Source organism: Felis catus, chromosome E3 (assembly GCF_018350175.1).
Source record: "Felis catus isolate Fca126 chromosome E3, F.catus_Fca126_mat1.0, whole genome shotgun sequence".
NCBI lineage: Eukaryota > Metazoa > Chordata > Mammalia > Carnivora > Felidae > Felis > Felis catus.
The window spans coordinates 6,114,522-6,142,317 of NC_058383.1; the positions used below are offsets into that span (position 1 = coordinate 6,114,522).

Consider the following 27,796-nt stretch of genomic DNA (forward strand, 5'->3'; position numbering starts at 1 on the left):
ACAGCCCCCTCTCTCCCCCAGCTTTCTCCAAGGTCTTGTTTGATCCTCGGACGTTATCCAGGGCACAGGGGTCCCCCACAACACACTCAGGTCCCTTCTCATCCCGAGGCCTGACATACCGACCCCGGGTCAGGGGGCAGAGCAAAGGTGTAGGTGGCAGCATCCGCCCCATATGCCAATGATGCTGAAGCCTGACAGAGTTCCCCCAATGACTTGGCTCATTAAACGTGGGGCTTCCCAGAGTGGGACAGCCAAGGTGGGGTTGGGGTTCATTCCTACCCATGTCCAGCTTGGGGCCTGGGGCACACCCGCTGGCTGGGTTGGGTGGTGAGGGTGGTGGGAAAACAGAGGTAATTAAGAAAAAAGCCCAGGGGCACCTGGGTGGCTCAGTCAGTTGAATGCTCAGCTCTCGATTTCAGCTCAGGTCATGATCCCAGGGTTGTGGGTTCAAGTCCTGAATCAGGCTCTGCACTGAGTGTGGAACTTGCTTGAGATTCTCTCCATCTCTCTCTTTCCCCCTCTCTCTCCCTCTGCCCCTCTACCCTGCTCACTCTGTCTCAAAAAGGAAAGGGGGGGGCCCTGGGTGGCTCAGTCGGTAAAGGGCCCGACTTTGGCTCAGGTCATGACCTCGTGGTTCTTGACTTTGAGCACCGCATCAGGCTCTGTGCTGACAGCTCAGAGCCTGGAGCCTGCTCCGGATTCTGTGTCTCCCTCTCTTTCTCTGCCCCTCCCCTGCTCATGCTCTCTCTCTCTCTCTCTCTCTCTCAAAAATAAATAAATGTTAAAAAAATTTTTCTTATAAAGCCCAAACCTCTTCTAGAAGAAAAGGAGCTTAGGAAGAAGCGGACTCGGAGGCGTGCAACTCAAAGTGTGGACCTTGGACCAGCAACATCAGCGGTGTCTCGAATCTTGTTAGAAACCTAGAATCCCAGGCCTTACTCGTGACCTCCCCGATGAAAGTCTGTGGCTTACCAAGACCTCTGGTGATTCTCAGGCACATCCAAGTTCAAGAAGCCCTGCAGGGACCGGAGGCGCTCACACTCGATGGGGCACCAGGACTCCCGCGGGCCTGTGGGGACACAGGTGGCTGCCCCTGGCAGGTGCGGACTCAGGTGGGAGTGGGGCCCAAGGCTCTGCGTTTCCAAGTCCCCTGAGCGCAGCCTTCCTCCCCACTCCGTCTAGCGTCTGCTCGGAGCCTCAAACCTGGCTGCATGTTGGAGTCACAGGGGGAGAAGGAGGGGGTGGAACCGGACCCGCCTCCACGAGACCCGCCTCAGAGTCCTGGTGGCTGTTTAAGGAAGACTGGTCAGCGCGACTGACCGGTCCCCGACGCCCCAGACAGCAGCTCCATCCACACCTGCCAGAGAACACAGAGGGGATGCCCTGCTGCCTCAAGGCCCAACCCCCTCCCCGCCGCCCCCCCTGCACAGAAAAGAAAGGGACTCTGGCTGCCTGGCATATGCTTGGCTATTTGAGAACACACAAGCTTTATTCAGCAATAATGGCAGTATTTCATGAGAATGAGCTGGAAACAGCAGGAATGCTGTCGTCTGCACAAAGTCTGACAGCAAACATTACGGCAACGGGGTTTTGCCCCCACAGCCCTGGCCCTGCCCCAAACAGGGCCCACTTACTCCAGGCTCCTGCGCGGCTGTGCTGGGGCCTCATTGCGGCCTCTCTCTACACCTGCACCTGCCCTCTCCTCGTGCTCTCCCTCTGCGGGCCACTGCCCAGCCCCCTCGGGGTCCCTCCAGTCCTGCCTCCTCCTTCCCAAGGCCACGCAAGAACACCGTCTCCCACAGTGAACCCACGTCCCCGCCGGCGTGCTCCTCCTTTGCTGTGAGGCCTCTTCCTCACTGGATGAAGGTGCTATTTTGAAAGCACTTTGCACTCACCAAGCGTTAGCCCTGCCCGCACCCAACCCAACAGCAAGCAGGCAGGAAACGGGCCCCGGGAGCCACAGGGACAGTGCACAAAGGGAGGGGCCGGGCCGAGGAGCTGTGGGGCCCAAATGAAAAAAGTCAGATCTCATTTTGGTTCGAATTCAGGACCCAGAGAACATAACTGATACCGAGGAAATCATCTGAGACGCCTGTGTGACGCATGTTGTGTGTGTGTGTGTGTGTGTGTGCGCGCACGCACGCGCTTGTCTCCGTACATACGACCTTTTGTGACGTAGCCTTAACCATTGGTGACCATCCACCTGGTTCTCTGACCTGGGCAGGGCCATCTGGGGGAGGGAAGCCCGAACCGCAGACGGACGGCCAAAGTGCCGACATGGGAAGGATGGGTGAGGGGCAGCCAGGCACGCCTGGGAGAGAGGAGGGACCCCGTCGAGTGTTGGGGGTCCTGCTTGGGGATCTTCAAAGGCAAGGGGGTGGGGTGGGGCTGACTGAGAGGGGCTTACGGCAGAGGCTGGACTGTACAGATGGGCTGATGGCAGGGGTGTGGGGCTGAGGTGGGGGGGGCTCGTGGCGGCAGCTGGAATTACGGATGGATGGCCAGCAGGGTGGACAGCCCCGCGCACATGAACCCCTCTCCTCGGTGGCACGCGCCACCCTGTCTGAAGCGCCCAGTGGGCAGTCAGTTAGCGCTGAGACGGGACCGGGGGCTGCTCACACAGTGTAAGTTTTGACGGATTTGTAGAGGGGCGGCAGGAGCCCGTGGTTCTCGCGGACAACTTCCAGGTACTCAGATGGAGTCTCCAGCAGGAAGGGCCCACAGCACATCTGGCAGCAGCACCTGACCCCAGCGGGCGGCTCCGGGTTCTTGTCAGACATGGGGGAAAAGTCAAAATCAGCCACCTATGGTGAACAAAACCCCATGGGTCAATCACCCGCCTGCCGGACCCCCTTCAGGTGGCCTTATGAGCTCAGCTGCCTGGAGACACACAGTGCTTTCCCTGTGCCTTTGGCTTTTCTGCTCTCTGGGCCTCCCCGTGGTGGCTGCCCTCTCCCTTACCAGGGGCACAGCTGCTAGGCAAGGGGTGAGCACGGGAGTTAAGTCACATGGGAAAGAGCCAACTCAACTTGGCCCAGTCGGTGAGCGCCTCTTGGGCACATCCTCCCCAGCCCCAGGACCTCACTCTGACATCCAGACACCCTCTGGGTCCCGTTCTCCAGTCAGAGCCTGGTGACCCGGCCTCCACCCCCCTGAATACCCACCTCCACCATGTCCTTCTGATGAGCGGCATTCCGCAAGGTCATGTACATGATGAAGGCCAGCATCATGGTGATAAGTGTGGCACACGGGAAAGCAAAGACAGCCGGCTGGATGCCTGGGAGTGAGAGAGGATGAGGTCATGGGTCTGGGTAGTTGGTGGAGAAGGCTCACTCTCAGACCACAATGGGGCATAGGACAGCCAAACCCCACAGGAGCTATCTTTTCCTTATGTACATGCATTGAGAATCTCATCTAGGATTCTACAAAAACCAAGTTGGGGTGTGTGAGGGCGTTAAAATGTGTCCACATGGGGCACCAGGGTGGCTCAATCCGTTAAGCATCCAACTCTTCATTTTGGCTCAGGTCATGATCCCATGGTTCCTGAGTTCCAGCCCTATATAGGGCTCTGTGCTGACAGGGCGGAGCCTGCTCGGGATTCTTTCTCCTTCTCTTCCTGCCCATCCCCCACTCACACACGCATGTGCACACACATGTGCTCTCTCAAAATAAGTAAATAAACTCTGGGGCACCTGCGTGGCTCAGTCGGTTAAGCGTCTGACTTTGGCTCAGGTCACGATCTCACGGTTTGTGAGTTCGAGCCCCGTGTCAGGCTCTGTGCTGACAGCTCAGAGCCTGGAGCCTGCTTGAGATTCTATGTCTCCCTCTCTTTGCCCCTCCCATGCTCCTGCTCTGTCTCTCAATAATAAATACACGTTAAAAATCTTTTTTAATAAATAAAAAATAAATAAACTTTATTTTTTTAAAAGTTTATTTATTTCGAGAGAGACAGAGACAGCGTGAGTTGGGGAGGAGCAGAAAGAGACAGAAAATCCCAAGCAGGTTCCGTGCTGCCAACGCAGAGCCTGAAGCGGGGCTCGAACCCACAAAGCCGTGAGATCGTGACCTGAGCTGAAACCAAGAGCCTGATGCTTAATCAACTGAGCCACTCAGGTGCCCCAATAAATAAACTTTAAAAAATAAAAATAACACGTGTCTACATATTACTTGACAGTCACTTTCAAGAGGTGTACCCTGAGTGTGGGCTGGACTCAATGGCTTGCTCCTACCGAACAGCACAGGACAGGAATGACGACTTCCCAGTCCAGGCCATAAAAGACACCGCAGCTGCCTCCTTGCTCTCTTGGGTGATGTGCACTGGGGATGGGAAGCCATGCTGTGAGGACACTCAAGCAGCCTCGTGACCTGTTGTTGCCTTCTCCCCTCCACCAGCCCTGGGCTCACTCACTGACCCTCCTGTCAGGAAACTGCACCGGGGAGCAGGGACAACCCAGTGTCTGCAGTTAGGCGGTCCTGGGTTCGAACCCCAGCTCTGACCAAGCTCTCTGACGCTAACACTGACTCATGAGGCTGCTTCGGGGATGCCACGAGGTGAGGAGCATGAATGTGTCAGGTGCACGGCAGGTGATCAGCAAGTATGGGTTCCCCTCACTCCTCCCCGACCCTGCCCCTTGGTATAGATGCCACAGTAAGGCATGAGGCTGTGCTTTCCAAGAAAAGGCAGCACTGATTACCCAGAATGCTATCTTCTCTGCACAATTCAGGGGGAGCCCAGGCACTCCATGCCCAGGAGATCTGGGGGAGGCAGGGCCCAAGACCTCTGACGATGGCCACAGGTCACAGAGTCTCTCCACAAGGCCAGCCAGGGCCCAGAGTGGAGCATGGCATCTGCCCAATGGCTCAGACAGGGAGTGGGGAGACTGGAGGGGACAGTGGCAGCATCCGGGGCACTTGCCGGGCTGACCGTGGGGGCAAGTGCGGCTGGCAAGGTTTTTTGTGTACCCTAGAGCCTGGGACCTGGGTGGGCACCTGAAAGATCCTTCCTCAGGGTTCTGGCATCCACTTTCTCCTGTCTGTAAGGAAGTGCTTTTCTGGGGTCACGGAAGAGCCCCCCTGGAAAAGAAGGGTAGAACTTCACGCCGCCATCGGCCAATCCTGTGACTATAAGCCGGTGGCCGGGCCTGATATGACTCGGAGAAGAGCATTCGTTGCAGGGGAGACGGCCAGGGATCCTTACAAATGACAGGAACCTTTGTGAGTAGCTTCCGCTCCCCGGAAGACCCACAACATCCTGAGGGTCTGCAGCTACCACTGGGGACGCTGGTTTTAATGGTGGCAACAGCGGCAGGATCGGGGAGATGGCGGAGGAGGGAGGCTCTTGATCGTGGTGGCGTATTTAGGGGAGCAGCATTCATGATGGGGACAGCGTGGCATTGGTAACATGTGGGAAGGACACGGTGGCGGGAGTGATGGAGGCAAGAGAGAGCCAAAGCCAGGTTGATGCTGGGCAGCATGGATCAATGGCACGTGGTCCAGACGGTGGGCATCCCAACTGGTGTGGGGGAGGGGAGGGCACTGCCGGCAGCAGCGAGGGTGGTGGTGGTCGAACCGCAGGGTGCTCTGGCCCTGGTCGTTTGGGGGAGGTACAGGCACGGGCCAGGAGGTTCAGCGATGACTGTCATGTTGGTGGGTCAGCTGGAGGGAGCATACTGGTGGCGGTGACAGGCTTGACTGTGTGTTGCGGCCTGTGTGGCACGGGAGCAGAGGATGAGGGGTCACTTACTGGAAGGCCACACCTGGATCCTGTGGTACTGATGCGTCTTGCTGATGACATTCTCGGCCCGGATGCTGAAGCAGTAGTCCCCGGGATCCCTGAAGGTGTGGGTCAGGTTGTAAGCCGTGCTGGCCACGGACACCGGGTGGCATTCCCCTTCTTCCAGCGGGAGGCACTCGGGCTTGAGACGCCAGCACACAGTCAGGGGAGGGCTGTGGGGAAATGGGGGTGTCTTTTCAGAAATGGCTCCGCAAAGGGGCGCCTGGGTGGCTCAGTCGACTTTTGGTTCGCGTTCAGGTCATGATCTCGTGGTTCATGGGTTCGAGCCCCACGTCAGGCTCTGCGCTGACAGTGCGGAGCCCGCTCGGGATTCTCTCTCTCTCTCCCTCTCTCTCTCTTTCTCTCCCCCACCCCCCAAAATAAATAAAATAAAAACTTAAAAATATGGCTCAGCAAGGAATGGGAGCACAGACCAAGTCTGAGAAAGGCCAGGTAGCCGTGAACTTCAGTGTACTTTTCAGGACAGAACACCCAGCTGTCCTCTAGGTGGTCCTTCCTTTTTACACCTTCCAGACAAGGGAACACAAGGGAACCTGTACATCTTATGTACAGGTACAGAAGATGGTCCCAGAGCCCAAGAGGATGCCAGGCTTAGTGAAGCAAACGGGGCAGGCTGGTAAAACACCCCCGCGCCCCCTCAACCATCACATCTGCCAAGCCCGAGTAGCTCCCACCCCATTCTTCAAGTACCAAGCCCCGGCCCCCAAAGCTCCCGGGAAGCTCCAAAGACCAACTCCAGCCCCATGGCGCATCTTCCTCGTTCCTTGGTCACTTTGCTTGCTCCCCATCTAGACCTGCTTCCCGCCGTCATGTCCCTGGGTTAAGGGACAAGGGTCCTCAGAGGGCTGGGCCCCGGCCGCTGACCTCCACAGCTCCGTCCACCCTTGTGCAGAGAACATGTCCAGCTTCTCTGTCGCTTACTACAAACTCGGCCCGAGGCTGTTCTTGCTGATGGCCAGGCCAGTTCCTTCCCCGGGACGGTCTGTTTTCCAGGGCCATGGAAGCAGACCGAAGCCACATACAGAGGGCTTTTCACACGGCTGCTTCCACACCTGCCTTTGCCTCAACACCCACACTGCAGACCTGTGCTCCCTCCTAAAGGGCCCGTGCTCCCTCCCCAGGACCTCGGGTGTGGAGCCCTGCCCACAGCTCCCCCATGGCTGCAGGGCAAGGTGGCATAAGCCTTCCCTGGCCCCTAAACCTGGGGCCCCTCAGGAGATGGAGCAGGCTCAGGGTCAGCCATGGGAGAGTATAGGCAGGGCAATGCATCACCCGCTGTCCACCATGAGGTTCACTCACCTCCCCAGGAAATTCAAGGTCACTGTCATCTTTTGGAAGGTCTGAATTAGCGTGGGCCCCAAGACCTGGATGCCTCGAAGGGTTTCTGAAAGGCAGAGAGGGGCCCCGTTAGACCCGGAGACTGAGGACAGCTGTCTCAGCGCTCCCCCAGCTCGGGGCCGTGTGACCACCGCCTTGTCCTCCCCCAGGCTCTCCCTTCCAAGGGCAGGTGGGAGGTCTGTCCCGGGCGTGCTTGGGTCCTGCCTCCCCAACAGCAGCAGGTTCCAGAGCCCGCTCAGAGTGAGGACACTGGAGGAAGCAGGCGGAGCTCTGGGAACCAGGACCAAGGGCTGGCTCGGTGTAAGTGCCCCTCCCCCATCGCCTGGGCACCGTGGGGAAAGCACCGGGCCCATTAGCCTGCCCGGCAGCACACGGAGAAATCTGCCACAGGGGCCCAAGCGCCCCCTCTTGCCAGAGTCGGGGAGAGGAGGGTTGGGGTCTGGTGGCCACGTGACGTCCTCTGTGGCCTTCAGTGCCCTCTTCGAAGCGGGGATGATGACAGGCCATGCAGAGGGGATGCCAGGGGAACAAGAACAGGGGGTGCGCAGCCAAGCCCAATCCGGGGCCCGACCAGAGCCCCTCTGATCTGCCCCTGATCCAACCTTGGAAGGAGTGGTGCCCAGGGCTGCCCAAGGGGCCACGTGCTCAACCTGCACCAGCCCCCAGGGACCCACCCTGCAGCTTCAGGGAGGCAGAGAAGTCTCCTGTCTTCTGCACGATGCCCTTCCCGGCATCCTGCGTTGCCTGTTCCCACTCTGCCACCACCTTGAGCTTCACAGTGAAGGTCCCAATGATCGAATAGTTGTAGTAGACCACTGCGTCTTCAGTCACCATCTGGGTGCTGTAAGGTGGCAGGAGGGAGACAACGGAAGTGACTCACGTGACCTCTCAGAGTCGGGGGTGGGTGTCTGCGGGGTGACAAGCTCAGCCCCCAATGCCTTGTGAGAAAACCACTGGTCATTACAGCAGCAGCCCCCAGAGCCACCAGGACGCAAGGTCAGCTGTGCTTGGGTCAAGTGGCTGCCTGTCATCCTCGTGCTTGTAAGTGACAGGTAGGAGAACTCCCAGCAACAAGTGCCTGTCACCTGCCAGGAAGTGCTCTGCCCCCTTCAGCCAGGAATCTAAAAGAGGCCCTGCATTAGAGACAAGGACAATCCTGGGAGGGAAAAAATATGAACTTTGGAGTTAAGACATATTTGGCTTTAAATCTCAATTCTAGATGTCTTATGTATAGAACTGTAAGCCTTACTTTTCTCATTGTAATAGAGAATCATACCTCCATATAAAGTATATAAATTCCTGCAATTACCTGAATTACTTCAAAAGGAAGTCTAATAACAATAAAGAAAATCTTTGTGTTGATTTCTCAATGCTCTTTATATATGAAGTTTAACAAACCTTTACCTATTTTCCAAATATTGTCTCCCAGTTTAACCTTGTCTTTTGGTTTGATTTCCTTCTTTCATACTCAGATATTAAATCTAGCGATGCCAAATCTTGCATTTTTTTCCTTTATAGTGTCTGCCTGTTTTTATTCTTACAAAATGCTTTCCCCACTGCCAAGTCATCCAATTGCAGGGGATCATCTACACTTCAATGTAGTCCTGGCTCATTATGTGTACTTTGTAATCTATCTGGAATTGCTCTTGTTAAGGATCAGATTGTTTTTCTTCTAAATAGTTAACCCCCTGTCCTAGTACCATTTATTAAATCAGTAATATGTCTTTACTCACTGGCTAGAAATACCACTGTTATCATATACTAGATGTGCATTTAAACTTCGATTTGTGTCTGCCTTTTCCATTCTGCTCTACTGAACACACTTTTGCGATTTGTAGTTTTTAAAATACATTTATGTATTTCTAATTCTTCTCCCCAACCCCATTCATCATTATGCTGCTTTGATGATCTTTTTTTTCCTTCTGACAATATTCAGAAATTCTCTCTTAAAAGTCTTTTTGAGGTTCTAGGTATAATCTGTGGTTTTATCCACATAAATCCTACCATTTTAGGCTAAGTTCATTCTCTCAGCTTTTACAGTTTATAACTATTGTGAGAGATTTTTTCCATTGCCATCATATGGAAAGGCTATGATTTTTGTTTTGTAAGCACCCATATTACTAAAATCTCTTTTTAGTTCTAAGATTTTTTTAGTTGGGTCTCTTGTGTTTTCTAGGCCATCTGTGTGTGATGTTTTTGTCTCCTGCTTTACAATATTTATATCTCATTTCTTTTTCTTGCTTTATTTCATTGGCTAGTAAGAATGTTCAAATATAGTAACAATAGTAAATAAAGCATTTAATATTAAAAGAAATGCCCCTAATTAATATAGATGCTGTCCCCTGGTTTGAGACAGATGTTCTAGATGTCCTTTATGTTCTAAAACCACATATGTTTATAACCATATATGTTTTTATATACATACACACATATAGATACATTTGTGTATACGAATATATGTACGTGTGTGTATATGTGTGTATTTACGTGCCAAATTTAGATGCACTGTAGAAGCTTTGTCACATTCCAGAAATTATACTTATTGGAATATTTATTGGATTTGCATCAAGCTTACAGGATAACTGGAAGGAAATGGGCATCTTTACAATATTAAGATTCAGCATCCTGGTCCTGGACATGATGTACATACGCATCTACTCAAATCTTTGATACCTCTTGGCACCCTATTGTTTTCTTCACACGGGATTTTGCCCATTTCCAGGTAAGTGTGTTCCTGTGTTTGTTTTATGAACTATTTTTGCTATAATTAGGAGGAGTCCCCACTTTGCTCTCTAATTTATTACTGTACATAAGAAAGCATGCTGGGCCTCTAAGTCTCGTGGGGGCGAGGAGTGGTGCGTGAGAAAGATTACTAAGCCTTCGATGAACTTGGAAAATTGGTCTGTTTCTCTGCCAGACTGAGAAATATCATAAGGAATGCCAAGAAGTGAAAGGCGGAAAAATATGGGATAGAGTGGGAAGGACCATCAGCCCGGGACTTGACGGGACCTAAGTGGAGTGAGGGGTCTCCACGGGGCACTCACCCTCACATGAGCTCAGGGTATCTGGGGGCTGGCTGCTGGAGCTCAGTGCTTGACCCACTTCCTGACCTGCCTCCTCCAGCCTGGCTTGTTTGGAGAGGAGAAGTCAGGAGAAATGAAGCTATAACACCCGAGTTCTAACACATGGGCATAATCTCACATGCCATCACCCAGGTACGTCCTTCCGGAGTCAAATGGAGAAAAATTCTACTCTGACCTTTCTTAAAAGGCTGTCTGGGGGCACCAATGACCTCCTCTACTAGGTTGCAGGCACCTAGAAGGCAGGTCCTGTGACTAACTCACCACTGGTCCCCACACACCCCGAGCTTGATACAGAGCAGGTGTTGAAGGAATGTTTGGAGACAGAGAGAGAATGGGCAGGTGAAAGTCAGAGAGTACAGAGCACTCTGCATGGGACAATGGGGCCACCACCCATAGGCCAAAGCTTGGGGGCATCAAGAGGGAAGAGCATACCCATCTCCGAAGTCCCAGTTGTAGAGAAATGAGGCAGTCTTGAAGAAGTTGCTCGGGTCATGGAGGAGGAAGGAAACTTTAAGGACTGTCTTGGTGAGGTAAGAGCTGGGCCAGGGCAGGGAGGTGTTCTGGGAGACAACGAGGTTCCCCACGAGGAGCTCTGGGAGAGAGACCGAAGGTGGGTGAGTCCACCAAGGGAAGGGGAAGGCGGAGCCAGGGAGTGACCTCACATGCTAACTGGCAGGACAGCCTCTCCCCGCCCTGCCCTTCTAGCTGTCAGGGCTGGGTGGTGGCGGGAGAGGACGCTGCGGGTCCCTGAACACAGAGGCGCACGCCCCCCACATCATTGCCCCTGCTGCACGGACACTGGTGCAGACTCATGGCACACATCACATGCTCAGCGTTGCTCCTGCACCCCTTTCGCCAGGATCCTGAACTTTCTTAGCACAAAAGATGCCCAGGACCAGAAGGAAACGCATAGGCTTTGAAAGAAGTTTTTGAGAGATATTTCGAATTATTAGAGTCTAGAAAAAAAATGAGCATGTCTACTGATCGGCTCTGTACCCAGTGTGCTGTGCTGGGCTGGGTAAGGACCACCGTTCTGTGTCTCCGTCTGTAAAAAAACAATTTAGGTGCTCATTTTTTTTCAACCCAAAAGCAGAAAGGAAGGCGTGCCTGATAAAGCTCATTTGGAAAATGCAGAAAAGTAGAATGAAAACAAAAGAGACTGCCTATCATTAGGGCACCTGGGTGGCTCAGTTGGTTAAGTCTCCGACTTGGGCTTAGGTCATGATCTCACAGTTCGTGAGACAATCAAGCCTCACATTGGGATCTCTGCTGTCAGTGCAGAGCCTGCTTCGGATCCTGTCTCTGTCTCTCTCTGTCCCTCCCCCGCTGGTGCAAGCTCGCTCGCTCTCTCTCTCTCTCTCTCTCTCTCTCTCAAAAATATAAACATTTAAGTATAAAATAAAACAAGAAACTGCCTATCATTCAAACACAACTATTGTTGATGTTTTGAAGAACTGCAAAGCATTTGTGCCTACGTTAATAGCTGGGGTATTACGTACACATGCATATATTAAACAGTTGATCAAATTGGCTATAGAAGTTTGCGCTTTGCTTTTTAAAATCTAATACTCACGAGTATTCCCCAGAACATTATCAGCTGTTTGGAAAGATCATTGTTATTCGTTATACAAATTATATCCATATACTCAGCTAGTTCCCTTACGGCTGTACGCTTAGTTTGGCTAATGTTTTCTTCCATTATTAGATATTACACACACCCTTGCCAGGAACATTTTTGGGCACAAAGCATTACCCAAATGGAAATGCATTTCCTGAAGACAAATATACTCCAAGAGAGCAGGGCCTTTTTGGAAGGAGAGAGCAGTGGTGGGGTAGGAAGGTGGGAGGAATGAGAACGGACGGACCAAAAGCTGAAATAGTGCATAACCATTGATACATACGAATCAGCCGCTCTCCAGAGGGCTGTGTTAATGTATATACCCCTAGGAGCAACATATGCTTTCAGTGTCCCTTGCAGCACAACCCTGCCAGCAGTGGGTATGGCCATTTTCTGATCCTCTGTTAACAAACACAGAAGGGACCATGAGTCTACTTTGGGTTTAAATGATTACTGACCAGGCTGGATGTTTTCCTCTGCCCCAAGTTTGAAGGCAAAGCAGCAAACAGAAAAGTTCCTCACCTGTGATGGGGAGGACGAGGAGGCTCCTCGCCACGGGCTGGCACATCCAGCAGTCGGCAGCGGTGACCCAGACGGAGACAGGGAAGTCCCCGGGCACGTTCCCCACGGCGCGGATGGTGGAGCTGAAAGCCTCGTCAGTCTTCCCCGTGAGCAGCAGCGGGGTATGGATCCAGTGGAAGCGGTAGACGCGGGTGTTGGAGGGCAGGACCAGGCTGCCGTTTTCGTTGGCCACCAGGCTGGCTGTGATGGTCACCTCCGCCCCTGTGGTGGCAGGGCCATCGGTGGTGAGGCGGAGTTCATACAGCCCTGGAAGCCCAGAGACAAAGACTATTTCAGGAGACGTGTGACAAGGAACCCCACTGTCCCTGTCTGGGCTGGCTTTTATTATCCTATTCTACAAGTGGAGAAACTGAGGCCCAGGCAGCTCAAGTGACTTGCCCAAGGGTCATGTGGCTAGTTCGTTGTCAAGCTGGGATTCAAACCCAGGCCCAACTGACTCCATATATTTTCTTTTTATGCCAGCCAAGCAGGGCCTTCCAGAACACAGGCCTGACCCGGCCAGACTTATTTCTCAGCTGTGAAAATAACTGCCAATGTATGTCACAGGAGGGATTAGCTGCCAAAAAATGCCCTCTATTACCTGGTCTTTTGGACCAGACTACATGTCAAACAAAACTCCAATCTGGAACACAAAGCTGAGTCTGGACTCTGTAAGAGTCCTAACGCCTAGTGACAGAACAAGCCTTGGGACAAAGGTCCACTTTGATTCGAGCCAAGCCCTTTTCCATCGTGGTCGGTTTCTGAATCTGTAAAGGAAGAGGTTCTAGATCCGCACTGGCCATACGTGGCTGTCTGAGTTTTGACTAAAGTGAAACAAAAGTTAAAGCCCACGTTCTCAGTCACGGTAGCCTCATTTCAAGCGCTCAACAGCCACGTGTGGCTAAGGGTCGCCATATTGGCACAGATACAGAATATCTTCATTATCACAGATGGTCTGACCGGACTGCATTGTTCCAAGCGACCTCTGGGATTTCTGCTGGGGCCAACGCAGCAACTGTGTGACACGAGCAGTTGACTCCTTGGGGGACTTGAAATGAAATCCTGAGGATGCAGCTCTTACGGGGAACCTGGGAATTAGTCTTGCAGGATCCCAGCAGAGAACAGGGCCTTGAGCATATGGGACAGAGGTTGGGTAAGAGGCCTTTTAAGTAACACTCCCTTCCCAACTACCACATTGAAGGGAAGACTGCTTGTAAACTGAAAATAGAGAAAATTAAAAATTAAAAAAATTTATTAAAAATTAAAATAATTGGGGTACCTGGGTGGCTCAGTCAGTTAAGCATCCGACTCTTGGTTTCGGCTCAGGCCATGATCTCACAGTTCATGAGTTCAAGCCCCGCATCAGGCTCTGTGCTGACAGCGTGGACCCTGCTTGGGATTCTTTCTCTTCCTCTCTCTCTCTCTCTCTCTCTCTGCCCCTCCCCTACTCTCTCTCTCTCAAAATAAATAAATAAACTTAAAAAATTAAAATAACCAGTAACAATCACTGTTACCAAATTTGGGCATGTCCTACTTAAAAAAAAAAAATATGCTCGTACTTTGGAATTACATGTTCCATTGTTTCCAATTCTGTATCATGGGCATTTTCCTAAGTCATTATTCTTTGATTGCTTTACATAGCTGCACGACATTTTGTCATACCAACAAGGTAAGATTTTTAAAATAAGGTTTCTTCTGGGTGGCACAGTCGGTTAAGCGTCCGACTTCAGCCAGGTCACGATCTCGCGGTCCGTGAGTTCGAGCCCCGCGTCAGGCTCTGGGCTGATGGCTCAGAGCCTGGAGCCTGTTTCCGATTCTGTGTCTCCCTCTCTCTCTGCCCCTCCCCCGTTCATGCTCTGTCTCTCTCTGTCCCAAAAATAAATAAACATTGAAAAAAAAATTAAAAAAAAATAAATAAAATAAGGTTTCTTTCCGTCATAAAAGTAATACATACGTACGTGTAAAGAATAGTAGATGTGTCCCATTATCCTACCTCCTAAGGACAACAGTTACAACCATACTGCTGTCCTCATGTCTGTTTTTCATGCACAGGAGTTTTTAAATTTTTTAAAATTTATTAAAAAAAATTTTTTTTAGTTTATTTATTTGAGAGAGACAGCTTGAGCAGGGGAGGGGCAGAGAAAGAGGGAGAGAGAGAATCCCAAGCAGGTTCCACACGTTAGCACAGAGCCCGATGTGGGACTCGAACATGCGGGGCTCAAACTCTTAAAATCGTGAGATCATGACCTGAGCCAAAACTGAGAGTAGGATGCTTAACTGACTGAGCCACCCAGGCGCCCCCAGAAGTTTTTAATTTATTTTAATTGAGACATATTCACACTCTGCACACAATTTTGAATTATTTTCTCATGTGTCATGTCCGTGGTTGCACTAATGTGAATTTCACTATTGGCATAAGAATCCGTCAAGCCCATATATCTTTTTTTTTTTTTTTTTTCAAGTAAACTCAACCCCCAGCATGGGGCTTGGACTCATGAGATCAAGAGTCTCATGCCCTACTGACCGAGCCAGCCAGGAGCCCCAAGCCGGTATAGTTTGATTCACAGAACCCTTCCCTCTTGTCAATAGCATCACTGCTGTGTCTTAGTGACTATTTTCCTGTCATTTGTAAATTTCCTCTGTAGGTGAGATTTCTGAAGGGCTCCAGGTTCAAGAGCGTCCAGCCTACGACAGCATACGCCTCACCAGAAGAAGTGATGCAGAAGGAAGGCTGGAGGGGCTGCAAGGCTCATTCTGCTCATTTATTTCACTCACTCCCACCCACCTTCCTGGCCTCACGCACCTGCTCTCCTGGCTTTAAGCGCCTCCTAAAAGAAACCAAGTAACAGACCTACTTTCTGGGCTCCAGACCTGCACTAAGCAAAAGAGTAGCTACTAGCCACAGGTAATTAAGTTTAAATTAATTTGATTACTTAAAACTAACTAATACTAAAAATTCAGTTCCTCGGTTGCACTAGCCACATTTCAAGTGCTTCATAGCCAGGGGTGGTTAATAGCTACTCTTCTGGACAGCACGGATGTAGAATATTTCCTTCATCACAATGTTCCGTTGGAAGGTGCTGGCTCTAGACCCTCTGGAGTTCTCCCCTCCCCATTTTCTGCCATTGCTCTCTGTTGGGCCTGGAGGGACCAGCTGTCCCAGGAATCTACCCTAGGCCCTTGTTACTACCCCTTCCAGCCAGGCACATTTGCTTCCCCTTCATCACTACTAGCACTGCTGAAGGCCAGCATTACTGGCTTCATCCTTGGCCCTGGCCCTCGGCCTCCAGTCCTTCCCCATCTCAGCATCATCCCTCCCACCCCCACCAACAACCTTCCTCCACGATAATGTGTTCATGGACCAGCTTCAGTGTGGAGTCCAAATTCACATCTTGGCACATCCATGCTGGGGCCGGCCACTTTAACTCTCACAGCTTCTCCCCCATGTTCTGTCCTTCCTAGCCTCAGGGTCTTTGCACATGCTGTCCTCACTGCCCTTCTCCACCTACATGTCAGGGGATGTAACCTCTTCCAGGAAGCCTTCCCTCAACCCCTCACCCCCTCAGTGCTCTCTGAACAGCTTGAGCACTCGGTGGTCCCAACCCTGAGTTGGCATGAAGGTTTCTTTGTCTCCTTTGGCAGGTGCACCACAAGCTCGAGGGTAGGGGTTATCCTCATCTCCCCATGTGCCTAACAAAGTGCTTGGCACATAGTAGGTGTTCAACACTGCTGCTAACCGTGGCACCTGGAGAGAAGTGTGTGGCTGAGGGACCAGCCCACCTAGCAGTGTCCCAGAAGAACATTCACCCAGGTGGTACTGACTGAGCCCCTTGCCTTGTGCCCCACAAGTGCTGGGAAGGACCCAGAAGTACAGGACACCCTTCCTGCCCTCAGGGAGCTCACGAGAGACCTGCTAGACTCAGCAAATCTGGGACAAGAGCGAGTGTGAGTCCTCAGTGGCATCCCATTTGCCTTGTGGCCGCGCTACCTGCCCCCACCAGGGACTCCTGCTCCAGCCTTTCCCCTCGTCCATGTCACATATTCCCTGTTCTGAATCCCCTTCCCCAGAGCCATATTTTGGATTGTACGCTCATTTGGACTGGCACTGAAAACGGGACCTGTGGTGTCTTAATCCCAGAGAGTTCCAGATGCTATGGCAGAAATTCCTGCAAGAAAATACATTGTGTATTTTACACTGAGGGAAAGGAGTGCATTGAGGTCCCCATGGAACTACCTGGAGTCACCAAGCAGATCCGTACCCACCACCCCCTCCCCTGGGCTGAGTTCTATTCTCCCTCCCTTTGGCTGCCAGGCTTCACAGAGACCATCTCCTCCCTTCTCCCTCTTGCTCCAGCCCCCACCCCCCCCCCACCCCAGGCGAGGAGTGTGGGCCAGAGCGAGGCTGGCAGGTGGCAGGGACATTCGGCTGCATGCTAATGGCCATCCAGCATCTGCAACGAGACTGGAGACAGGCGCATGTCAGCGCTACGCAGATCCGTTGCCAGGGGAATAGAACTCACTAGAGAGCAGACTGGCTGAGAGGAGGGATGGGTGGGGGCGGGGAAGGGCTGTGGCTACAGACACTGGCCCAGCTCCTAAGAGCCCCCATACCTGTCCAGACACAAGGAGGCTCCAAGGACATTTTTTCTCAAGCTTTTTTTTTTTTTTTTTTTTTTTTAAAGCAGATGTTTCACCCCCCTGGTGATGCTGCTCCTCTCTGTCAGGGCTCTCGGAAGGGCGCAGGGCATCCAAGTGGACCATGAAGGCTGTGCCACTTGTGGCTGATGGAACCAAGCCCGAGTCCTATCGCCCTCCCCATCTAAACCCATCTTTTCAGGTTGGGGAGCCCAGGCGACATGGCCTTGGAGTACAGAACAGCTAAGGGAGGGGCTGAGGGGGCTCCACGGGTGCACTGAGTGACCCAGAGCTGAAAGGGTCAAAGCACAAAGCGAAGTGACCACTGACAGGAAGCCTGACCCACAGAAGCAACACTCACTCACTAGCAGGTCCCCAGGGCTTCCACTTGGAGCGCATTTTCCCTGACGACACAGCATGTGGGAACCTGGAACGTTCTAGAAAATGGCTACATCAGTTCTTTCACATTGCCCATGTAGGTAGCCTCAAACACTTCCCAGGGTACGTCTGAAATCTGAACATAACCTGGAATTAACGAATGATCCAGGACAAGGACTCTGGCCTACGCCTCTCGTGTGGGAGGCACCTGGTGCGGGCTGACCCAGACCCCAGGAAGAATGGAAAGGGCTTCCAAGTTTCTCTGCTTTTCCTGTGGGAGAAGGTATGCTCCCCAACCTCATTCCCAGCTCTCTGGCTCACATCACGAATAGGCCAGGCTGGAAACCACACACGATCTCCAAAAAATTAATTTACTTTTTCTTTTTCTTTTTTTTTTTTTTTTTTTAGAATTTTGGCCACCATTGATCACTTCTGGACACACGTAAACCCAATGGACAGGAGACCCCGTCTCTCTGTGGATTTCCAGGAGGGAAGCAGGTAATCCTGACCAAACATAATTCCCACAAAATTCTATTTTCATCCCTAAGATGAAATTTTTATTTTACCTTGGGGCTTTTCTTTCACAATTTTGATGAAATCTCTTCCTCTTTCTACTATTATGGGGGGGGGGGCGCGTAATGAAAAAATGTTGGATATTTAACACAAGCACATCCCCAGAGCTGTCCACACCCCACCTGTCCCCCAACAACTCTCCAATCCGGGTCCTTTTGTTGTCACCAAAATGTGGTAGAAAGGTTAATGCTGGCCTTCCGGCGGTGGGGTTGGGGGGAGCACCCAGCAGAACCTGTCAGCTTGGGGTCCATTTTGGAAACCATTCCAAAGACGAAATGGCAGACTGGCCTCTTGGACTCTAAAATCGCAACCTCGCCAAAGTCTTCCTCGAGCGGGGATGGGGGGGGGGGTACCTCTCCAGATAAGGCGACATTTAAAGGCGCTGCTCCGGGGCAACCTGCCCGCGCTCCCTGGGGGGCTGTGGCGTGATGACCGACCCGCACATTCCCGGTGTCCCCGCATCGTCCTCCTCACCGATCCCCCCCCCTGCCCCCCCAACGGCTGCGAGGTCCCCAGCCATCCCCCCGGATGCACCGGCCACCGCGCGCGGTTCCCAGGGCAGGGGCGATCCGGAGGTGGCAGCGGGAACCGAGGAGCACGGGGAGACCCCTCGAGTGCCGGGACGACATCTGGGTTGAAGGATGGAGGGAGAGATGAAAGGGCTTCGAGGGGCCGGTTGGCCACGCTCTCCTCCGCAGCGCGCTGCGGAGGTCTCCCGGGAGGAAGGAGGTGCGCGCAGAGCGCACGGCGCCACCTCCGCGGCTGGCGGTTGGACCGCCCGCCCGAGACCGCTCCGAGGCCCAGCGGAGGGCGCGGCGCCTTACCTGCGGCCACCTCAGCCGGGGCCAAGGGCAGGAGGCAGGCGAGCCAGAGGACGCGGCTGAGGCGCGGCCAGAGGGCCGGGGCCATGGCTGCGCCGGGAGCGGCAGGAGCGCCGAGGGGACGCGGCAGTCTCGGCGGCGGCCGCTCCTCGGGGCGCGCGGGGCGGGCTGCGCGAGGAGATGCGGGCGCGGCGCTCGCTCGTCCTCGCCTCGCGACGCTGTGTCGCTGCGCGTCGCCGCCGCCCACAGCCAGCCGCGCCGACCCCGGCCCGCGTCAGCCGCGCCGCGCCCCCTCCCCGCGTCCCTCCCTCCTCTCGCCGCACCCCCTTCGGTCCGCACGAGCCCCCGCCTCCCCGAGTCCGCGCTCCCGTCGCCTGCGCCGCCTCCCCCTCCCCTCCCCTCCCCTCTTCTCCCTCTACTCCTCTCCTCCCCACGATCCTCCCCACGATCCTCCCCTCCTCTCAGCGCCCTGCGTCCGCGCCCGCCGGCTCTGACTCAGCGTCCCCTGAGGCGCGCGCACCGCTGCAAAGCCGCGCGCAGGCCCCTTTCGGTTCTTCTCCAGGTGCCATGTTCCCTCTTGACGCACACGATTTGGAGATGCGGCCCCTCGTTCATTTGGAGCTCTCACTGTGTGCCAGGCGCTGGGAGAAGGGCCTGCAAACGCCTCATATCCTCCCGGAGAGAGGGGCTCAGGTGCCCACCCTGAGACATGACGTTCCTCTCTGTGCTTGCTGTAAAATGGGCTCGTGCTCACACCAGGGCCCTAGCTGTCACTGAGGGGCTTGTGACACTCAGAGAACTGCAAGGAGGAGTGACCAGGCCCCTCCTTGGACACACCTTGGCCTAGGCAGGCGCTTCCACCTGCCTTAACAGAGCGGAACATGTCTTTCCTTCTGGAAGGTGGCTCTGCCTGTCTGGCCTTCAAGACTGGACACTGGTTACCAGGATCTCTGTCTCAGCTCTGCCTTTGCTTTCCTCTGTACTTGGGCAAGGGATCCCACCCAGAGGGGGTGGGGGTGGGGGTTGGATGGCCCCTCTGGCCTGGTGGGCACTGATGGGCCACTACTTGAATTGCAGCATGGGAGTGAAGGCACCTATAGGTATGGCCTCTGTCTCTGTGACAGCTGTGGTCCCCACTGACGATGGGCCCGCTGGCCACACTGCCATCTCACCTTGATGGAGGGGGAACAGATTGGAGTGAGCTCTCCTTCCCCCATAAAGTTAAAAATGCTAATAGGTGTCACTCCACAGAAGCATCAGTCACCAGCATGGGGACAGTACCAGGCCTAGGAACCGGGAGACTTTGGATCCTTCCTGAGAGTTATGTGACCTTGGGAAAGTCACTTCCTCTCAGTGCCTCACTTTCCTTTTCTTGAAAACGGAAATACTCCCTATGACATATGTTGCCAGGATTAAACGAGTTAATGCTTAGAACAGTGCTTTGGACATTGCACTCAATCAGTGTTGGCTGTCATCATTAGAATTGTTTACAGACCTGGGAAAGTTGTGCTTGTCCACCAGGAACTGAGAAGAAAATTGTGCTTGGAAAAAAAAGTTTGTTAAGGTTAGAAACTGAGATTCAGATATTTAACTATTTAACATTATTCAAAGATCTGGTTATTAGTTTCTTTTAAAACAAACTAAATGCAGGGGCTCCAAGCTGGCTCAGTGGGTAGAGTGTATGACTCTTGACCTTAGGGTTGTTAAGTTTGAGCCCCATGTTGGGTGTAGAGATTATTTAAAAATAAAGTCTTTAAAAATCTTTTTAAATAAATGAACTAAATGCAGAAAACAAAATAATAAGATTTTTTTTATGTGTATCTGTATTGCATTGAATAATGTTACAGTAGTCACACATAGTCGTATCTATGTCACAGAAGCCAAATGTAAGGCCACCGTGAAACTGATACTCAGACTGTGAGGCTATTGGGGGAAAATACAGTATTATGAGACAGTGAATGAGAGGTGGAAGGAACAGTGGTTTTCTTATATTGGATCTTAAGAAGATTCTCTCTGAGGAGGTAACATTTGAGCTCGTCAAGGATGACAAAGAGCCAGCTCTGTGCCTCTGAGGCACAAAGGTGGGCATGATGCATAGTAAGGCAGGCCACCGTGGCTAGAATATGAAGAATGAGGTTGGGAGGTACATAGGGCCAGGGAATGAAGATGAGCTGAAAAGACTTTGGAGGGTTTTAAGCAGAGGAGGCATGGATCTAATTTACCTGATAGGGATAGAGTTGACACTGTCTCTGACCTCTAATTCAGGGGAGAGACAAGAAAAGAGATAAAAATCATTACAGTATTTTGGGTACCTTGCTAGGAGAAGCTGGGGCCATGGGAAGTGTAGGGATTTAGCCAATGTTAGAGCTAGGCTTAACTATAGGTCTCTAGCTTGTGCAATTCATCTGAAACTTATCAAAAGATGTCTACCCTCTGCTTTTTTCTCTACCCCCTTCCCACTAAACAATATTAAACAACAAAGTGTTTGCACACTGATTTCAGCTCTCATATTATTCAACCTTCCCCAACTTTGGACTGATTACTTTTGGGGGTGGGGAGTGATTTTGGTTGCAACTTTTTCCACAGTGGAAAAGGTGTTCTGACCCATTTTATTTCTCCCAGGGTAGAAATAAGTGACACCAAATGCATCCACTTAAAATCCCAGCACTTCAATAGAGGATTGTTCTTGGGTAGCAACGTTAAACAAGCAAGGAGCATGCTTCCGAACAGGGCTTCAGGATTTCTTGCAGGCATTACAAGTTGCCTTTACTACCAGGTGTGAAATGTATCTGTCTGGGAAGGGGATACAAAGACTTTGGTAATTTAGCGATTACAGATCCTGGAAGTGGTGGAGAGAAGTCATCACTTTAATGCTCTGTCCACCTAACCATGGGTTACCAGGAGCACTTCACTATTCAACCACTATCCTAGATGGAGTCGTAGGTGAGGCCCAACAATACTTTTCCCTTCTAAGGCCCCTTGGTCCAGCCCACGCCATCTCACCTGGGCATCAGGGCGTTATGCCCCACTCCCCTTCCTTCTCATCACTGCTCTATCCTGGTCCAGAGACATATGCCCGCCAGGTATGAGGTGACAGAGATCCTCTGCGCGGTCCAGCTTCTGGGTGATGTAGCCGCAGAACAAATGATCAGGCCGACAATCTCCGAGCAGAACACCAGGGCTTTCCTTGTTTTCCAGCCTTCGCCTTTCCAAGGCCCCTGCTTGCCTCCACCTTTCCACTGGGTTAAGAACTACCCCAGAAAAGGAAGGAGGTGGGGGAGAAAACCCCGCCCCACTGCCACGTTCAATTCAGGGATGGACTCTTCCCGGGCCTGACCGCCGCCTCCTAAGGAAGCCCCTTGGGGGCCCACCGCCCTGCAGCAGCCCCCGATGTCCCTACCCTACCCTCTCCGGGCCTGGCTCCTGAGGTCAGATTTAGGGCAGCAGGAGCCCAAAGACTCCCGCCACCTGCCTGCCCACTCCAACCTTGCCGGCGGCCCCGCCCACGCAGGCGGAGGTTTAAAGGGCCGGGCCCACCCGGGCGCAACGCCCCTCCCTGCTCCCGCCGCCTGCCCAGGCCGCACCCACTTGGGGGCGGCGCGCCCGGGCCTATTTCACCCGCGGCGGGCGCGGCTGCTTTAAGCGGGGGCGGGACTGCACGGCGGCTGTGGCTGCGAGGGCTTCGCTGGGGGTCGCGGGCTGGAGCTGCAGGAGGCCGGCCGCCGAGGTGGGGGAAATCGCGGGCAGGCGCAGGCAGGCGAGGGAGGGCAGCGGAACGGCCCCAGGAGGCTCGCGCTGCTGCCCGGACCAGTGCGGCGGGGACCCGGCGTGGGGAGGCCTGTGCGGCGGCTCCGCGGAGCGACAGAGGTAGGCTCCGTACGCCGGATCCCCCTAGGTCCCCCCACCCCAGCCCCCACCGGGGTCCAGCCCGGGAGGCGGGGGCCGGCGGCCGCCCTGTAGCCTCCGGCTGCCTGGCGGCGCTGGGGAGCTCTGGGAGGCGGACGGCTAGCGGAGCGGGAATTGGCCCTCGGCGCTCGCCGTAGCACGGCTTGGAGGGCGGACGCTGGGTGCCCGGGGACGACGACAAAAGGAGGGAAGCGGAGAGCCGTTTGAGACCGGGAAGAGAGAGCGTGAGGTTGGGGCCCCGTTCCCCCGGAGGCGCCCCGGGCCAGCCTGGCACCTCCCGGCCTCCACGCAGGCCCCTGGCTCGTCCGGCCCGGCGCGGAGAGCGAAGGTAGCGGCGACGACAGCGCCCCCTCTGGTCCGGCGGCGCCGCCTCAGTCGCGGCGCGGCGGGGCGGGGCGGGGCGGCCGGGCCGTTTGTCTGTGCGCGGGCGCGGCGCCGGCTCCGGCCTTCCCACCTGGGCCGGGACGCGGGCTTCCGTCGGGCCCATGGCCGGCGGCATCATCGAGCTGCTCTCCCGCAGACGGGCGGAATGGGCCGTTTTCCCTCCTCAGCCCACCCCCCACCTTCACCCTCACCCCCAGGCCCAGCAGAACGCGGGGCCTGGCCTCTTGGGGCCCCGGGCGATGGAAGAGTTGACTTCGGTGAAAAAGGGGGTCCAAGGAGTTTGGGCACGACCCGAAGTTTCGTAGGCACAGAGAGGCCCTCACCCTGACTCTCGGGTCCCCAGGGATGAGAATATGGGGGCATTCGGTGAAATGCCCGAAAGAGGAAGCAGTAAGTAGTCAGGTCTTCCAGCAGGGCTGACGGAATCCCCCTCTTCTGTCTCCGTGAGTTTTCCTGCCCGGAGCAGGAGGAGCGGGATAGAGCACCTCTCGGCGTCTTTTCTGCATCCAAGTGCTTTTTTTGGTGGTCTCGGAGACCGTGGCCAGAAGAGGCTTTGTGGAGTCAGGGTGTCCCCATCACTTGGGGCACAAGTGTGAGCTGCAAGGGAGTACATCCGGTAGGCAGGGCTTTGCAAAGGTCGGCAGAAGAAGCAAATTAAGTCCTGAAACTGCGGCTTCGTGCCCAGTGGAATTAAACAGTTCTATACACAAGGAAGATGGGTGAAAGCAAATTCATCAGGTTCTCAAGATACTTCTGTGAGGGCTCTTAAAATTCAAACCAAGTGTCAGCCTGGAGAGGTAGCTCCTGAAGTGTGGTCATCAACGACCTGAAGCATGCATGCATGCATGCATTCATTCATTCATTCATTGAAGGAGTATTTTCTAAGTACCTACTTTGTGCCAGCTGCAAACAAAATTTACAGCTTCCTGGGTCCCTCACTGAACCACAGTCTCTGGGTAGTGCTTGGAAGTCTGTCTTTGGCACCTGGTGATCTTAGTGCACACTGAAGTTTGAGAACCAATCACCTAAGATAGAGGTTGCCAAATCCAGTCAGCTGCCTGTGTTTGTTTTTGTTTTCTTTTTTAGGATTTTTATTTTTAAGTGATCTCTACGCCTCTGCACCCAACGTGGGGCTCGAACTTACACCCCAGAGACCGAAAGTCTCATGCTCTACTGACTGAATCAGCCAGGCGCCCCTCAGCTGTGTGTTTTTATATAGCCTGTGAACTAGGAGTGCTTTTTACCTTTTTTATTATTTTTTTAATGTTTTATTTATTTTTGAGAGAGAGAGAGACAGAGTACCCATGGGGGAGGGGCAGAGAGAGAGGGAGAGACAGAATCCGAAGCAGGCTCCAGTCTCTGGACGGTCAGCACAGAGCCCAATGTGGGGCTCGAACCCACGAACTGTGAGATCATGACCTGAGCCAAAGTTGGACGCTTAGCCGACTGAGCCACCTAGGCACCCCGGTTTTTACATTTTTAAATGGTTGAGAAAAAATCCACAGAAGAATGTTTCATGACATTTTAGAATTATATGAAATTGAAATTTCGGTGTCTATAAATAAAAGTTCTCTGGATCACAGCCATGATTTTTTGTCTGTGGGTTGTCCATGGCTGTTTATTGGCTATAACAGAGTTAAGTGTTGTGATAGAGACTAAAAAGGCTAAAATGTTTACTTTCTGGCTTATAGAGAGTTTGCCAACCCCTGGCCTAGGGAAAGAAAGATATACAGTAAGGGGGAGAGGGGGACGTCTATTTATAAAAATCATGTTTAGAAGTTAATAGATAAAATGGATATAAGTAAATTTTATTTTCCAAAAAGCAGAATGAATAGTATTCTGGGTTAATTAAAAAGTATTTAGTTTAATGTAGTTATTTAGGTAAGATTTTCCATATAGATTGTGAGCCTGTGCCTTTAATAAGTTGACAGACCATGTGCTTCTTTTCATAGGCTGGGTGAACTCATGGACCTGATACCTTTCTCTTGAGAAACCAACCGGCTGAAAAAAAAAATGGCATTTGTTGCAACACAAGGGGCCACGGTGGTTGACCAAACCACTCTGATGAAAAAATACCTTCAGTTCGTGGCAGCTCTCACGGATGTAAATACACGTGAGTCAATTCTGTTATTAAGAAGCGCGTTATCGGGACTCATTCTGTTCCGTTCAAATGACATGCACCTGGAGATAAATAGTAATGTCAGCTTTTATCCTAATTTTCCCATTCCCTGCCTTGTGGAGAAGCAAAGTGATGAGCGTTGCTGGCTGGAGCCCCAAAGAGGCACACGTGTGTGTGTGTGTGTGTGTGTGTGTGTGTGTGTGTGTGTGTATGTATGTATATATCTGTGCCCTTGTCTGTGCATGCACACGTATGTCTGGGAGTTTGAGTGTGTGTGTGACTGGTGGTAGGGAACAAGTTAGGTGCCTTCTGTTGGACCATGACAGTCAAACTGATAAGATCTGATTGCTTCTCTTACCTCCCTAAATCTTACCATTTTCTGAAGACCCTTAACGTAATTTCAATTACCTGATGACTTGTTTTGTCATTTACAGCTGATGAAACAAAGCTAAAAATGATGCAAGAAGTTAGTGAAAATTTTGAGGTATGAGCTTAATTTATTTTTTTTCTTGTGAGCTGAATATTCACATGTGCTTTCCAACTGCTCCTCTGTCAATCTTACTAGTAAGTCAGAAATCGTTCTCTCTGTAAGTGTGACCTATTGCATTTCAGAACTGAAATCTGACCTGCACACAGTATTGTCCAACTTCCTCCCCTAGTGACCGTGAACTTCGAGTGATGTTGAGGAATGTTGCTTTGGTTTTGGTGGTTGAACTTGTTTTCGTTTTGAGGCATATGCTTTCAGGATGCGCTCACACTTGTGTGGTAGATTTGTTGTATTCACATAATAACAGGTGGAGTGAGAGCTGGAAGTCCGTTGTGGCTCTGTTACTTAATCACTTCCGTGACCTTGAGCAGTTTCTCTCTTCTGAGTCTCACATTCCCCGGTTTTATAGTGTCATGTTAGGTCTCTGTGCACTTTTCTTCAGTCTGTCTTGTCTGTGTTCTTTAGATTGGATAATTTCTACTGCCTGCCTTCAGGGTCACAGTGTTTTGTGTCCTCTCCAGTTTGCTGAGATGTTTTTCTCTTTAATTTTTTTTTTTTTTTAACGTTTATTTATTTTTGAGACAGAGAGAGACAGAGTATGAACAGGGGAGGGTCAGAGAGAGAGGGAGACACAGAATCTGAAACAGGCTCCAGGCTCTGAGCTGTCAGCACAGAGCCCGACGCGGGGCTCGAACTCACGGACCGTGAGATCATGACCTGAGCCGAAGTCGGACGCTTAACCGACCAAGCCACCCAGGCGCCCCAACTGCTGAGATTTTTTAAAATTTCAATTTATTTTTTATATTATTTCAGTTATTGTCCTTTCAGTTTTGGAACTTCCATTTGGTTCTTCTTTTTAGATTTTGGGTCTTCACGGAGATGATCATCGTTCATTAATGCCCATTTTGTTCTTGGAATTCATTTATAATGACTGCATTCAAGTCTTGAGTGAATCTGGGGGTCACATGATCCTGCCTCTTCGCACGTCTGGGACTTTTTGAGTATGCTGAATATTGTATGTGAAATGTAGGGACTCTAGCTTCTTCCGTTCCCTCCCTCTGAAGAGCGCTGATATGTTGATTGTGGTAGGCAGTTCAGTGGCCGGCTGATCTCCTCGAACCTGCAGAGGCTTGGTTTTATGCTATGGTATGGAGGACCTGTGGGAAGGCTGAGATGGTCCCCAGTTCTCTCTGAGTCAGTGGAATTTAGCCTCCAAACTCCAGCTCCAGGTGATATCATCAGAAGTTGATTTGAGGCTTTGCTTGTTTAGAGGCTTTACTCTAGGGCAGGGAACTTGCTCAGCTGGGTGTCTGGGGTGAGAAAGAGGTGTTAAGAAAGTGCAGTGTGGCCAGGCCGGACCCACAACATCCTCCAGCACTGCTAGACCCCTGATGGGTCTTCGTCCCTCTTGGTGAGCTGCAGGTAGCGTTACCTCCTCTTACCCGGACGTGCAGCTCAGCCCTCAGTCAAGGTCTCAAGGACTCAGAGAAGACCATCCCCTGTACTTCCTGTTTCTCTGGGGTTCTCCTTTGCAGGTTCTAGCCACCTGAACTGCCTGAAACTCTGGTGTTTGCTCCTCAGCTCAGCAGGATCATCATACCGTCCTTGGGCGCCAGCGTGCCGAGCCCGTCAGGGCATCCGTGCCTGAGCAGAGAGCTGTGGTGGCCATGTAACCTCCCCTCTGGAGATCGTGGCCCTTGTCCAGCACCTGAAAACTGTTCTCCCGTGTTTTGTCCAACTTTATGGTTAGTGTGGTGCTGTTAGTTTCATAGGCAGAAGAGAAGGTCACATTTCTTACTTTTCGTGTGGAGATAATAAAACTTTTCTCAGAGAGTTCATGTAATTAACAAAATGTTTCTAGCTTCTGACGTGGTCATTTGAATTGCAAAGGTCGGAATCAGTGGGGATGAATCAGATGCCCTAGGATCTGTAGTAATGGGGAGTATTTCCATTTGGTGGGAGTTTTTCTTTGGTAGTTTTGTTCTAAGTAGACGTTAAGGACTTGTTGCCCTGAACTGAGCTGGGGAAAAAAAAAAAAATCCTGAGATATTTAGAGCTTGAGCTAAAGAGCTTTCTTTTCTGCCCAAGCTGCTAACACA

General features: G+C 52.3%; 2 protein-coding genes across 22 annotated transcripts in view; one reads left to right on the forward strand and one right to left on the reverse strand.

Annotated features, from left to right (window-relative positions):
- Positions 1-1,458: 1,458 nt before the first annotated feature.
- On the reverse strand, positions 1,459-23,336 carry TMEM130 (transmembrane protein 130). 8 transcript variants are annotated; one of them, XM_045048107.1, is made up of 9 exons: positions 18,805-18,942; positions 17,395-17,543; positions 12,356-12,661; positions 10,648-10,807; positions 7,807-7,973; positions 7,094-7,178; positions 5,744-5,946; positions 3,165-3,277; positions 1,459-2,804 (listed from the first exon to the last, which is right to left on the reverse strand). In XM_045048107.1, the coding sequence occupies exons 2-9, from the start codon at positions 17,426-17,428 to the stop codon at positions 2,616-2,618; spliced, it is 1,257 nt and encodes a 418-aa protein (XP_044904042.1). In that variant the 5' UTR covers positions 17,429-17,543; positions 18,805-18,942; the 3' UTR covers positions 1,459-2,615. The 8 variants fall into 8 exon arrangements, 5 of the variants coding, with proteins under 5 accessions (XP_044904042.1, XP_023102345.1, XP_023102347.1 ...); XM_023246577.2 differs by having other exon boundaries at positions 17,391-17,543; XM_023246579.2 differs by lacking the exon at positions 17,395-17,543 and having other exon boundaries at positions 1,459-2,768; positions 18,805-18,963.
- TRRAP (transformation/transcription domain associated protein) overlaps positions 22,431-27,796 on the forward strand; it is a 113,308-nt gene continuing 107,942 nt past the window's right edge. For 11 of the 14 annotated variants that reach the window (XM_023246564.2, XM_023246571.2, XM_023246570.2 and 8 more), the window contains exons 1-3: positions 22,531-22,668; positions 25,044-25,204; positions 25,645-25,694. In XM_023246564.2, the coding sequence (XP_023102332.1) occupies positions 25,105-25,204; positions 25,645-25,694 (150 nt within the window). In that variant the 5' untranslated portion in view covers positions 22,531-22,668; positions 25,044-25,104. The other 3 variants (XM_023246566.2, XM_023246565.2, XM_019820423.3) reach the window with 3 other exon arrangements.

Excerpts from the sequence above, each read along its gene's own strand:
- TMEM130 (XM_003998500.6), bottom strand. The coding sequence starts at position 18,889 with ATGGCCCCGGCCCTCTGGCCGCGCCTCAGCCGCGTCCTCTGGCTCGCC. Across the intron at positions 7,179-7,806 it reads TGCCTCCCTGAAGCTGCAGG|AAACCCTTCGAGGCATCCAG; the intron begins GTGGGTCCCTGG and ends TCTGCCTTTCAG. Across the intron at positions 3,278-5,743 it reads GATCCAGGTGTGGCCTTCCA|GCATCCAGCCGGCTGTCTTT; the intron begins GTAAGTGACCCC and ends TCTCACTCCCAG.